We start from the raw sequence: 14,846 nt of genomic DNA on the forward strand, positions 1-14,846 counted from the left end.
AGCAAGACCGCCTGAGGCAGCTTGAGCACGAAGCAAAGTGACAGTGAGAAGCCGAAAGGGAGCTAAGAAGAGAGGCTCAGAAGCGTAGAGAGCTAGAAGAAAAACTCCAAAAGATGAAAACTGACCTCCGCAATCAGACCACACACCCTAACAAGGACGAAAGTCCACTAGGAGGCCGGGACCCGTTTACCGAAGAGATTATGAGAGCAAAAGCCCCCAAAAACTTTAAATCACCTGACATTGACCTCTATGACAGGACGACTAACCCAAGCCACCACCTCAGCAACTTCAGAAGCTGAATGTACCTCACTGACGACTCCAATGCAACCCGTTGCAAAGCTTTCCCCACCACCCTCACTAAGGCAGCAATGAAATGATTTGACGGCCTGCCCCCAGGTCGGTCGCCAGCTTTGACGACCTCGCTAGGAAATTCCTAGCCAGATTCTCCATTCAAAAAGACAAAGTCAAGCATGCCCCAAGCCTACTGGGAATCAAACAAGGAGACAGGCCAGGGAGAGTCTCCAAGACTACATGGAGAGATTTAATAAAGCCTGCATAGAGAATTATCAAGACACCAACCTGAATGCAAACGAAAAAAAAGGAGCACGTCAAACAGCAAAAGAAACGAACGATCCCCTCCAAAGAGAAAGCCCCCAAAAATCCAAGAAAGGATCTTGGAGCTAAAACACTCGAGGAAGAAACAAAAAGAAGATTTGTTGGCAAAAGAAACGGAAAGAAAAGGTGTCGAGAGAATGAAGAAACACAAGTATCGCAGAAAATGAAAAAATGAAGGAATCTACGGATTCTTAAAGAAGATGAAGGAAGGAAAACCGAAATGGCAAAAAGAAATAAAGGCCCAATCAATGAGCCTTAAAAGCACTCACTGAAAATTGAGGAAACTATCACACGATTTTAGGCGAGCATTTAAAACAGAAACAAACGTTTCGAATTTCAAAATTAAAAGGACCAAGTCGCTCGACCTATCCAAGGAAGACACGTCCAACACCACATGCTCGAGCATGACCTAGGAAAAGATCGAAGCTCAAGCATGGGCGCTGTTCATACCCTGACCCGAGAACGAGGTCTGGGCCGACAAAAGGGTAAAAGGGCCGACCTTCTAGGAGAGCCCTCCTACTTCCACCAACCTCTTTAAGCAGGTTAGGTATCAACCAATAGGCCCAAAAGGGCCCAAGACAGCGAGGTCACCGCCCACTAAAAGGCGATTACCAAAAGATAAGATCCTACCAATAGATATAAGATAAGATAAAGACTCCCTCCCTAAATGAGGTCATCAATTCTACTATAAATACACTAGAGCCCCCAGGTATAACACACGTTCTAATCTACTAAAAGTCTGCTTAAAGCGCTTGTTAACTTAAGCATCAGAGTCTCTTGCAGGTACTACTACCCAACCCCTCACGAGGAGCTCGGATAGGCGGCACCTCAACACCAACAGGTCAGACACCGACGCTCAAAGAGGTCCCGGACCTCACATACGCCCGGACTCAACGTTTCAGGTAACCCTCGGAACAGGTACCAAGGTGCTCTTTCTCCACTCATCTGGCATCTTCTTAGGCCTTAAAATCTCATTAAAAAAACTTGGTTAACTAACTGACGCCTCTCTCTCCAAGACCCTTCCAAACTTGAATTGGGATATTATCGGGTCCTACTGTCCTGCCATTTTTTATCCGCTTTAGAGCCTCTTTTACTTCAAAGTCTCGAATCCTTCAATAGTAGTCGAAGTTTTGATCTTCTTCCCTCGTGCATAACCGACCAAGGCTTGGAATAGTCTTCTGTCCTTCATTAAATAACTCGTAGAAGTAGCTCTTCCACCTTTCATTGATCTTCTCCTCTTGAGCCAACACCTCCCCATCTTTATCATTTATGCACTTAACCTGATCCAAGTCTCTCGCTCTTCTTTCACGTCTCTTTGCGATTCTATATATACATTTTTCTCCTTTTTTCGTGCCTAAGGACTGGTAGAGATCCTCATATGCTCTTGTTCTTGCTTCACTTATAGCCACTTTTGTTTCTTTCTTAGCCGCCTTATATTTTTCCCAATTATCTGCATTGCGGCACAAAAACCACTCTTTAAAGCACACCCTTTTTGCCTTTATCTTTTCTTGTACACTCGCATTCCACCACCAGGACTCATTGTCTCTTGGTCCTATCCCTCTAGATTCACCAAAACTCTCTTTTGCTATTTTTCTAATAACTTCTGCCATCTCTTTCCACATTTCCTCTGCGCTTCCGTTCCCATCCCACTTTGCCTATTCTTCTACCCATTTTAGGAAGCTTCTTTGTTCCTCACCTTTCATCTGCCACCACCTTGTCCTTGGGTTCTTCGTATGATGTCTTTTTCTCAACTTTTGCTCAACGCAAAAATCCAAGGCAATCTGTACATTATTAATTTTTTTTCTCAATCTCTCTTTTCCTAGCTAAAATATTACTAAACACTTTTTTATGGAAGTGAGAGGCATTGAACAACAGCAAAAGAGGAAGTAACATTCGGTGAACCCTTAAGCCAAGATGTCTTAACTATTTTGGGGAAGGCTGGATGCCTGGATGAGTGGCCCAAGCCGCTTGGGAGCGGAAAGGGCGATTACCATTCCTCGACATGGGTTGGCCTTGACAGCGGATAAGGAGGGGGCAATGATCAGAGTGCAATCTATTCAAAACCTCCGTATAAGTTTCGGGAAAAAGAAGGCGCCAATCTGTGTTAGTTAAAGCCATGTCTGGCTTTATGGCCACGTTCTGAATGACCTTGAACTCTGTGGAACCAAGTAAAACTCTTGACAAAAGCCCCCATATCGAAAAGATTGCAGGCATTTATAGTTGTCTGACAAAGACTAGCACACCTATCACAATTTGAATTAAATGATTCAAGAAAGCCAAACTTCTTCTTAAATGGGGATTTTCATACACTGCGTTACATCTCCACTTTTGTGAACCATGAATGATGTCAACACTAACACATTGCTCATGAATATCCACAATTGAAAACTGGAGATTAGGCATTAAAGAAAGAAAACCACACCCCACCACTATGATCAGAAGCTTCAGCTATACCAATAGAACAATAGCCAAGTTTTTCCAGAATAATTTCAATCTCTCAAACTTCACATGGGTCTTAAGCACAATAAAAAAAGATGGATGAAATTTTTTCACAAGTTTTTTATAATGTACTCGAGTCATTCTATTAGATATTCCTCTCACATTCCACACAATTAAATTAAAATCACTATCCATGAGAAACACATAAGAAAGAAAAAGAGGAGTCAATTTGTAGCTAAGCTGCTATGCCATGTCAGCTACAGCATCGCTGACCTTAGTAAACTATTTATCACTATCATTATTGATTATGTTAAGCACTTCAACTTCCGAAAAAATTGTACTAACAACAGGTGAATTGTGCAACGATCGGGCAAATTGGATTGTTTGATCACAATACCCCCTTTAACAACTCCCTCTCTAGAAATTGGCTTACATGTAGAAGCCTTGAGAGCATAATTGGGTTTTTTCTTATTCATAGAAGGAATACTATGATTTTTGGGTTTAAGAAAAGTGGGTCTAAGTTCATATCTACTAATTTTAACATTGCCCACCTTTTTCTTACCTTTTTCTTTGTAACAATAACCCCATCATTTGTTCCCCCATGCATAATGTTTTTGAAGGTTATCAATAGTCTAGAGAAGGGAAATTGAATCTATGACCTATTTTAAATTTGTACACTTTTAACCTCAAACTGAATTAGATCAGAATTGCTGTTGATTCTACAAAGTTGATAATACGGGAGATAATTTAGTTTTGTCTCTTTACGATAGATCAAGAATGAAGCAAGCAAGTTACTTTGAGTTGTTGTGACTTCTGTGAGACTGTTTAACCAAGAGACAAATTTATTTTATCTCTTATCGAATGAAAAACAGAAATAAAACAGAGAGAAAAAATGACACAGTCATATATCCTAGTTCAACTACTTTGTGCAATGTAGCTTACATCCAGTCTCCACCATAATTATGGTAGAATTTTCACTATCTTTCTTTAAGATTACATACACTAATTTTCAATGACTCAATCCAATCCTATCGGGAACAAACCAAACTTCTACCCAAGCTTGATTTGACTAAGTTCATTCCTAGACTTTCAACCACTAAGTGCCCACCCAATTTAGTAAGAAAATTCTCTCAGAATCATAAATATAAAACAAAAATACATACAACAGAATTTGAAATAATTTTCTGACTTTTCTTCAACATTACTCTATTTGCCTTTTCTCTCAATAACTTTTTCTAATTCCTCACATAATGCCCATTTCCATTAATAAGAAACAAAGAAAGATAAAAATTGAAGAACAGAAAATTCAATGTAAAACCAAAACGAAGAAGAAGGTTTAGCTCGAAAGTTATGAAGACCCAAACAGTGTGCTCACTTACTTTTTTCAATTTTTGGCCATTTACCCTTTAAAATAAGAGCAAAGCTTCAAAAATTTGAGTTTGATTGAACACCTTTGATTTTGTTCTTCTTTCCTAAAAATAGAGCAGAAATGCAGAGAAGAGATGGGACAGCAGCAGTGAGTCATGGATAATAGAGTTGGCTTGAATCCTTAACTAGCTGCTTCTCTCTCTTTCTTTTTCTTTGACTTTAAAAATATAAATCATTGATTCATTCTTTGGCCTCAATTTTAATTGTTACCTTTGATTTACAATAGAGATACACAACCTCCATTTTCTTCTTCTTACCCGAAAGGTACATGCAGGAAGAAGGCAGTTTCAACAAGATAGAATGGTAGTACAAAGATGAAATTGCTATACTGATTCTTCTTCTAATTCAACCTTTGATTTGATTTTTGTTTTTGGCTTCAACTCTTAACTTTTTCCTCTCTTTTCTTTTCAAAGTCAAGACTTGGTGATTCACTTTTTTCTTAATGCTTGAATCCTATTTTAAACGTCTCTTTTTGCTTTTTGAAAGTTCTCTTTTCTTTCTTTCTTAAATTAGGGTTGATCACGTGGTTACCGTCAGAAGAGAGAAGAGAGTGTCTAGTTAGAGTGTTGGACATATTAGACATGGGCTAACAATGAAGATGAGTGTTGTTTATAGACTTTTAGGCCTGTTTTTGAATATATTAATTTTCTGCACAATAAACACATACATCATCTATATTTTAGACTTTTAACCCAAAAACTATAATATTAATCATCATCAAATTATTATTTTTATTTTTTCAAACTCAACAATTTTCATTAACATCCTCATGCATACTTGAAGGCACAAAACCCGAATTTACGTTAGGCATAGAATCAAATTTTTTATTCTTTCTAGATTTGAATGTATTCGAATTTTGAATCTCCACTGTTTCACCGTGTTGGATCTCAGCCGCTGATGCAGCATCATTCACCATCCCGGTTGCCGGAGCATGATTGTCAATGGAAGGTTGCTTCTCTTTTGACGATTCCAACAAAGTGAATTTCATTCTACAATCCCCTGCTACATGTCCATAGCATTTGCAAGAGTACAAATAAGATCTAAACTTTCACATTCAACATTAAAAGTGCACCCATCCACTAGAATCTCAGAAACAACTAGAAACCCCAAATCAATCTCCACACATGCATGAGCAAATCTCCCCCTCTTTGCAGCCTTCGTGGCCAAATCTATCTTGATCGGCTTGCCTACAGTTGAAGCAATGCATAGCATAGCTCTTGATAGTAAAGAATATTTAGTCCCGTAATACGAATCCAAGCTAATGTAGTGTCAAAAGAAGCCTCATTGAGGCAGAAGGAAAGAGACTAAGGTTTAACTGCTAAAATCCATGAACCACCCAAAAGAATCTTCTCCCTATCCTCAAGTAAGTCGTCACACTTGATCAAAAAATAACCATAACCAACGTCCATGACTTCATACCCACCTCGTAGTTTCCACACATATTTGAGTTTGAACACAATAGCTGAATAGCTCAGAGTCTTACCAAAAACTTTTACTAATATAGTCCCTACATATGGTTTAGCTAATACCTTGAGAGCTTCTTTAAAGAAACTGACACTCGGAGACTTGGGATCCGCTTACTTGCTAACAATGGTAGCCAAACAACTACCAACAAGAGAACAATCCATGATCAGAAATTTTAGCTGAGAAGCCTCCACCAAAAAGACACTTTTAAATCCTTGAGAAAAGATCCCTCCTTAACACCAGATGCACCTTCCCCAACACTCTCCCCCTTATCTCTCCTTCCGACTAGGTCCGACCCCTCACCGTGTTTCTCTGGCTCATGATCCCTCTCGTTGACAACCCCGCTCTCTCCGCCGCTCATGGCTATCCCGAATGCCGATTATCTTTTGCAGTTATACCAACACTACATTAAAAATGTCATTAATTTTGTCGTATCAAGTATTCAATTGTTTATTAAGACCGTCTTAAAAGATCACAAGAGACGCTAGGAGTTTAATGACCTCATTCTTTAATATTGTTTGTTAAATTAAGGTGCATTTCCTTATATTTTAAAAGCTATAAGCTATAATTATCAACAAGTATAAAAACCTTATCTATTTCATCAAGATAACGTGGGTTAAATTTAAACCAACAAAACATTTTAATTTGAAAGTTTAGGTTCCAAAATATGGGTTATTAGAGGCATTGACAAGAAAGAAAGAAGAATGGCGTTGATGAGAAGCATGATTCGTTCGGCCATGGCTTTACAACCCTTGCTACCCCGGCCTTGTATCCTCACGCCCATTCACATTGCCTCTCGCCGCTTTCGTCCTCCGCAACCGCCTACCTCTTGCTCTCACCATGAATCGACGCCGTCTCACGACCATCAAGAACCTTCCGGTAATTTCAACATAAATTCATTATGCAGCTTTGTAATCGCATTATCAATTCAAATGTCTCCTGATTGGGATTGCAACAGAGGTATCCAAGAACGGTGGCACCCACGCTGATTACGATGAGTGGCTCGCATTGGATCAGAAGGTCAACTCGTATCCAAGTGTTCGAGGGTTCACCGCAATTGGAATTGGAGGTGATGATTTTGTGCAAGCCATGGTCCTTGCCGTTCAATCTGTCATCCAACACCCAATTCCTCAGGTTTTGTTTCTATTCTCTCTCTCTCTCGCTCACTCATCTTCTATTTTATAACTTTACTTATTTTTTTGCTGCTAAAACTACAACTTATAACAATATATTAATTAATTGAACTAGAAAACGAATATCAACTCTGTGTAGCTGTAATTATATGTTTCATGAGCACTGATTAGGAAATAGGGACTAACTGGTAATGCCCCTGCATGATGTAAGGCATTCTCATTGTGAAAACATCTTCAAGCTTGCCCAATGCCAATGTTAGCTCTGAAATGTCAATGGATCTCTTATGGTTTGTGATCAAAGACGAGTAAAAGTATCTAACTTCTTGTTGGCAGTTTCTTGACTGGGAGTTAACCAAACATTCCCACTATGTAAAGTCCCTAATATAGTCTAGGCCTTGGTTGCAACTTGCAACACTTCTCTCGCTTGCACTCTCTATGATGGTGTGGAACTTCTTGATTATCTTGAATGCACTTGTAAGTTAGCTTAAACTTCCTGGGCTTCGCTGGTTAACTCATGACTGGGATCTAGAAATGATTTTAGTTCTACAATCTTTGGATGAATGTGGTAAATGTTGAGATCTTCTGTCACAAGATAAACAAACTTTTAGGTGATACTTCAGTTTCCTTTCAATTGATACGATTACAACAGGGTAGCCAAAGTGATATGCTGTTGACAAATTATTTCTTGCTGTAGCTTGGTTGCTGACCTCTGGTATTACAAGCTGTTCACATCAATGATATTTCCTGGTTGACACACGAGAATGTTTGCAATGAATGTATATCACAATAATGAACACTATGGATCATAAATGAGGACTTGCAAATAGACTGAGTGCAAGTTCGGTTCCAACCGAGATTAGTCACATAAGAATATATGCCAAGCTTTAATAGATTTAACTTTAGTTATTAAATCTTGCAAGAGGGTGAGTTTTAGCACAACAGTAGGGTTGCCTTGTGATTTGGAGGCTTGCAGACTCAGATTTTGGAAAAAAAGTTTCTTTACTTTCAAGGATAAGGCTGTATTCGTTATCATTACCCTCCTCAAACCCTACCAAGTGAAAGCCTTGTTCCCTAAGAAACCCTGCTTCAATTGAGTTTTGCTACATGAAAATTGTGAAAAGTTGGATGATTTAACTCTTCTCAATATATTTTACCTTCACTTTTTGTCCAGCATTTGAGGAGGACTTCACAAATGCCATATAATGTTTGATCTGCATAACATTTGACATCATGTTTCAGGGATGTGTGAAGCAGAAGTCATCATCGGGGGGCAAATATGTATCTGTAAATATTGGACCCATTGAAGTTGTTTCCAGTGAGCAGGTCATTTTGGCTGTTCTTTCCTTTTCTCCCTTTCAATACTGGAAGAGTAAATATTCATAGCTTATTTTTACCTGGGTGGAGGGTAGGTTATGCTACGATGTAATGTGAATTTCAATTTATCTGATATTATGTTGTAGCTTGTAGGTTGAATCTTTATGCAATTAAGGCTGAGAGAATGTACCTTGATGTGGAATGTTGTATTTTTCAGGTCCAAGCTGTATATAATGCCATGAGAAGGGATGACAGGATGAAATACTTTTTATAATAAGTCAGATTCTATTTTTAGATATCAAGGTATGTCTAATCATGGCTGCTTTCTACTTAGGTCAATTTTATTCTCTAATTAACCCAGGATAACCAATACATATCCCTGTAGTAATCAGGATGAAAGTTGGTTATGTTTTTATATTCTCTGAAGATGTGGCACACCAACTGTATGACTTCCTAGTATTAGTTTTGATAGTATAATAGATATTGTTAATTCCCTTTTATTGATGACCTGGTTTTAGTTAAAACTATAAAAGAGCTTCTTTCATGTATAAATAACTGGATGTCATGTCATCCTGATATTTTTAGTATTTTTAGTAACTAATACATGTAAAAAGGGGGGGGGGGGTCTCTTTCACAGTTTCACTTTCACTAGTCTTCAACACTTACTATTTTTAGTAACTACTCAAATTTGAGTTTTTGTAAAATGAAAAATAGTTGTAGGAGAGATAATCTCTATTGTAAGTCGACTCGGTTGATTTAGATTAGTCACGTTTCAATTTGCTTCTGAATATGGGTAGATTAAAATCGAACACGAGATTCTTGTCTTCCAATTCTGCCATGCATCTCAAGTGATTAATTGGCATCCATACTCCTGTGAAATCTCAATCCGTACTTAAAAATAAGCAAAAAGCATAAAGTTTCACAGACTTTAAATGATATCTACGAAGCATTGAAGGGGGGAAGTTTAAGAAAAAACAAGTCTTTTTCTACTTCTAGGAATTAAGTTGAAGCAGATGAACTGATGAAGAAAATCGTGAGTGACACGTGTTTGAACTTTCTTCAACACATTAGCGATTTTCTCTTTTTGTAAAATTATTTTTTTAAGCTATTTTTTTCTGAAAATTTAGAATTGAGATTTATGATTTAAAATTTGAATTTAAAATTTAAGTTGAAATTTAAAATATTGACTAACATTGATTGAAAAAATTTGACTCTAGTTAGATTCAAATTATATATAAGTAATTAAGAAATTAATTTTTAATCAATTTAGTCAATTTTTTATTATAAAATTATTTTTTTACCCTCATTTTTTAGAAGCTTAGGATTTAAGAATATGATTTAGAATTAAAATTTAAAGTTAAAGATTTAAAATTAAAAATAAAAAAATAATTTTAAAAAAATTAATTGATATTAACAGAAAAAAAATATTTTTCTAATTGAACTCATTATAAGTTAGAGTGATTTATAGGAATACCTTGCTCTTATGCCACGATTATTTTTTGCCGACTTGCCTTGGTATCTTTTTTCTTTAATTTCGTTGATAACTTCACTCTCCGACTCTCCGTGAGGTTCAGAGACAAACGACCCCACAATCAAGGAATGTTTCAGTTCTTTTTTTTTTTTTAGTTTAAAAAAATCGATAATTTTAATTTATATTGATCAATATTTTTAATTAATAATCTAATATTTTTAATTTAATAGTTTAATAATATATTTTTAATCAAATTTTTAAATATTACTGACTAATAAAAAAGAATAAATTATTATGACTTTTTAATATTTTTTTAGTAATGTATCCACTTTTCCTATCTCTTAAAATGTTCTGAATTCTCTTTCTCTCTCTGAAAGCTTAGCTAGTGTTATTTCCTTCTTCCTCAATCCAGTGCCATAACAAGTATGCTCTGAGCTTGCCTCTTTAAGAGGATCCTGCTCATCAGAAAATGGCATGGACCAGATCCACGGGAATTTCTCATCGTAGAAAAGGGATTCAATGTTATAATGCTAAATTTTGCTCGGACCCTTTGATCTCACTCGTTATAATAATTGGAAAGAGTGATTGGGATAAGCAAACGATGCATTGTATCGTTGTCATCAGGGGTGGATCTCCAGTACTTCAGGATGACAACGATACAATGCATCGTTTGCTTATCCCAATCACTCTTTCCAATTATTATAACGAGTGAGATCAAAGGGTCCGAGCAAAATTTAGCATTATAACATTGAATCCCTTTTCCACGATGAGAAATTCCCGTGGATCTGGTCCATGCCATTTTCTGATGAGCAGGATCCTCTTAAAGAGGCAAGCTCAGAGCATACTTGTTATGGCACTGGATTGAGGAAGAAGGAAATAACACTAGCTAAGCTTTCAGAGAGAGAAAGAGAATTCAGAACATTTTGAGAGATAGGAAAAGTGGATATATTACAATGTTTCTTGAGATCTGATTACAACTGGGGTGAGCACCTCTTTATATAGAGGTCTCTAGGTAGAAGCGAAATCTAAACAAACCTATCATACAATGCCAACTGGAGGATAAGGATAAGCCTTATCTTTTTTGGCGTTTTCTAAGCATGTGACTGGGGTCACTTTATTCTAGCACACTCATAATTATACATAGTGGGAACAACAGTGTTCTAATAAAGAGACGGTTTGAAATAGTCTTCTGGTAGGGTCCCATCACCGTCTGAGAAGGATGAGTCAGAAGCTAGATTGACAATTTTGAAATCTGTTTCTGGGTCTTGGAGATAGAGAAACGGGTCTTCAGTGTTTTCTTCATTTGGATCTTGGGCATCTTGCAGATATGGGTCATATGGGTCTGATTTTGGGCCTTCAGCATCATCGGGTATTCCTGCATCAATTCTAGTTGGGCTTAGTGGTAAAGCATACACTCTTCCACCTGGATCTTCAGAATTCAGATCTTCTCCAGAATATCTGCTTGGAGCTTGTGTGGAAGTACTGGGCTGGTCTGTTGGAGCATAAAAGGAGTATTGTCCAAACTGGTTGATTATCCCTGAAGTTATGAATCTGGACTGAAACTCTTGGAGAGTTATTGGTGGTACATCTGATTGAAATGGGAGTCCTTCAACTACATCTTTTTCTCCATATAGTCCAGGTTGCCAAAGTTGACAAAGGTATTTGGCCAAGGCATTTAGGACTGTCTTTTCATCTGTGGGCCACATGGTAGAATATCCAACAATTTCGACCCTGTTCTTGGTATGTATCTTCTCATTATGTGCTTTACATCCAGAAAAATAATCTCTCTGTAAAGTGACAAAACAACAGAATTTCCGCTTTGTCTTGGAGGATTTATCCCATAATTGGTGCTGCTCGATCATGTTATATAACATTCCTCTCCATGCTCCAAGTGGTGCATACATAGCAAATAACCTGACTAGATGAGACTGGGCTTGAGTACTGTTACACAGAATGTGATATACTGGGAAGAGTGGTATTATGATAGCACATGGATATAGGGAAGACAGAGCCCAGATATACCACATCATTTCTTCTGGTATAGGTCCTTGGATTATTGGTATAGTGCAAAAAGGGGTATCCATGTCAAAGTACTTTGGATTTGGATGTATTTGGGTTATGGTAAGGAGCTGGTGTAGCCAGTAGAACAAAGTTTGCCTGGCTAAACAGACTATTTGAAACAGTGTGGTGGGTCTTGCTTTGAAAGGAAAAGGACCAATTTTTCTTCTGTATGGGTTATTGCGGAGTGGACAATCAGGAAATGGGATGGTGTATGAAGGGTTGTAGGAGCTCATGGTACAAATGTAATGGATTGGTTTAGGGAGTGATTCTACTGGTTTGGGGGTGGTTCTTTGGTTGGCCTGGATAAGAAATCTGCAAGTGTGTTTTGGTGTCCTTTGATGTGCCTTACCTCGAATTTATAGCGAGAGAACCAGTCCTTCCATCTTAGCAATTGAGAGTCTGGCAGGATTTTTTTCTTGATTTCTAGCATTGATGGGAAAGAGGTGTTATCCATTTCCACAGTGAAATGATAAGAACTGAGGTGGAAATTGAATTTTTCTATCCCTCTTTTGACAGCAAGAATTTCTTTGTAAGTGGCATGGTAATGTTTTTCAGATTCTTTGAACTGTCCACTAGCATGCGCGCAATAGTGTCTTGTTCCATCAATCTCTTCAAGTAGCACAGCTCCCCAGAATTCATCACTAGCATCTGTCTGTAATATTCTTTTTCCTGTGCTGGGAATCTTTAAAGGAGGGGGGTCCTGTGCTATCTTCTTCAGGGTTTTGACAGCTGTGGTTTGCTCTGGTCCCCATGGTGGGGGCTTCTTTTTCAAGAGCTTTGACAGCTGGCTGGTGTGTTTAGTCACATCTGGGATAAAATCTCTGATGTAATTGACGATTCCCAAGAATTGTTGGACTTGTTTGACTGTCATGTTCTCATCTGGGAAGTTGAGCAATTCTTTGGCAATATGTTCTCCTGGTTGAAAGAATCCATTCTCGAAGACCATCCCAAGGAATTCAATTTTTGTCTTAGCAATAGAACTCTTTTTTGAAGATAGCATGATTCCTTGATCTTTGATGATTTGAGTGAATTGGGCCAGGAGTGCTTTGTGGGCTTCACTGTCTTTTGAGAACAGTAAGATGTCATCAATGTAGATGAGTGTGGAGTGTAGTATGGGCTCAAAGATTTTGGTCATTGCTTTTTGGAAAAGAGAGGGGGCTACTTTGAGTCCAAATGGCATTACCGTCCATTGGTATTGGGCTTCAGGTATACAGAATGCTGTTTTATACCTATCTTCAGGATGGAGCCCAATTTGCCAAAATCCGGCTTTCAAATCAAACTTGCTGAATATTTTTGCTCCACTTAATCTTTGTGTAATAACTGAGATTCTTGGTAGAGGAAACTTGTCGTCTTGTAAGAAGACATTAAGTGGCTTATAATCAATGACAAGCCTCTTTTTTCCTCTATTTTGCTCGGCTCTTTTTTCAACATAGAATGCTTGACATGCCCAGTTGGAGTTGGTTGGTTCAATGAGTCCTTGAACAAGAAGGGCTGCACATTCAGCTCTTGCCAACTTAAGATCTTCAGGGTTCATCCCTGAATGAGTGGCCTTTGTAGGGTTGATGTCTTCATTCTTTTTGAAGGGGAGTCGAACATAAAATTCTGGATTTTTCCATAAAGGAGCAGGGTGGTTAAATTGATCATGACTATCACAGCAAGCACTGAGGAGTAACTGTTGGATCTCCTTATATTCCTCTGGAGCTTCTTGAATTTCGAGGATACTTTGTATCCCTGTAAAAGGCAAAAATTGCCCTTTGTAACTTAGACCAGTGGGTTTGATATGTAGCCCATGAGTTCGGAAGAAAGCATCAAACCCGAACAAAACATCTTTATCTGGGAGATAACTTCCCAGCACTCTAAGCCAAGTGGTCTGGCCTGCAAATATCTCCAATCCAACTGGTTTCTTGGAGATGAGATTGATGGTGAAGACTTCACTGTTAGCTGCTGCAAATTTCTTGGAAAAAGGTGCCCACATTTCTTTTGGTAAGACATGTGGTTTCAGGACAGTAGCACAAGATCCGGTGTCCATTAGTGCAACGGCCTTTATTGGCTTATCATAGACGGATGTCTTGACCTTTAAATCGAAATGGGGTCGAGGAGTACCATCAATCTGTTTTACTCCTAAAGATCCAAGGTATCCAAGTTCTTCTTCAGGCATACTAGATCCTTTAGGAATTCTTGTGGTGATGGAAGCAATGGATGATATAGTAAAGATAGACCTTTTTGGTGGGAGGTCTTCTTCTGAACTATTCTCTTCTGAGTCAGAGTCCTGGAAAACATATTCAGTCTCATCATCTTTGCTTCTCTGTTCCTCAAGTACTGACTCTAGATCTTCCTCTTCACCAATGGAAGCAGCATCCATTAAAGACTGGAGCATTTTTATTTCCTTTTTTGTTTTGTGAGGACATGACTTAGCAAAGTGTCCTTGTTTTCCACAAATGAAGCATTTGTTTGACTTGGTATGGGGTTTCCTCCTTTTGAAGTAACGATACTTTTGCTTACTTCTTCTCCTTCTGAATGCTTTCTGATGAAATGTATTGGTTGATGATCACCAATGCGTCTTTTTCTTTGGCTTGCATTCACACATAGAGGGATCAACATCCCAAATGAAGTGGCCATTTACGTGAGAGACGTAAACAGGTGTTCCATTCTCATAGAAATGCACTGGTGGATCATTTTGATCATGAGTTGTTTGCACCTGAACAGGAGAAATCATATTGATCCTTCTGAAGGATGATCTTCGCAGTGAACTTTGTTTGGTCATTCCGGGTTTCTGAAAAACAGTCGTCACCGTTCCATCACTATTATGGGTAATAGTTGGAGGTGCTGTAGTATGAACATCAACCTGTTCTTTTGGGAAAGCTTTCTCATAATCAGTAATCCATTCCAACGGAATGATAGAAGCAAGTTCTTCAGTAGTG

General features: G+C 38.1%; 1 protein-coding gene across 2 annotated transcripts; it reads left to right on the forward strand.

Moving 5' to 3' along the window:
* The first annotated feature begins 5,872 nt into the window (after nt 1–5,872).
* Nucleotides 5,873–8,945, forward strand: LOC112734854 (uncharacterized). Of its 2 annotated transcripts, none has more exons than XM_025784347.3 (4): nt 5,873–6,825; nt 6,905–7,080; nt 8,319–8,402; nt 8,611–8,945. In XM_025784347.3, the coding sequence occupies exons 1-4, from the start codon at nt 6,651–6,653 to the stop codon at nt 8,665–8,667; spliced, it is 492 nt and encodes a 163-aa protein (XP_025640132.1). In that variant the 5' UTR covers nt 5,873–6,650; the 3' UTR covers nt 8,668–8,945. The 2 variants fall into 2 exon arrangements, with proteins under 2 accessions (XP_025640132.1, XP_025640131.1); XM_025784346.3 differs by having other exon boundaries at nt 6,526–6,825; nt 8,319–8,484.
* Nucleotides 8,946–14,846: the final 5,901 nt, after the last annotated feature.

The sequence above is a fragment of the Arachis hypogaea genome, chromosome 3 (genome assembly GCF_003086295.3).
Source record: "Arachis hypogaea cultivar Tifrunner chromosome 3, arahy.Tifrunner.gnm2.J5K5, whole genome shotgun sequence".
Classification (NCBI taxonomy): domain Eukaryota; kingdom Viridiplantae; phylum Streptophyta; class Magnoliopsida; order Fabales; family Fabaceae; genus Arachis; species Arachis hypogaea.

Bases quoted from the DNA above. Each gene is read 5' to 3' on its own strand.
- LOC112734854 (XM_025784346.3), top strand. From the start codon at position 6,651: ATGGCGTTGATGAGAAGCATGATTCGTTCGGCCATGGCTTTACAACCC. The intron at 6,826-6,904 runs GTAATTTCAACA...GGATTGCAACAG, and splicing joins CGACCATCAAGAACCTTCCG to AGGTATCCAAGAACGGTGGC. The intron at 7,081-8,318 runs GTTTTGTTTCTA...ATCATGTTTCAG, and splicing joins TCCAACACCCAATTCCTCAG to GGATGTGTGAAGCAGAAGTC.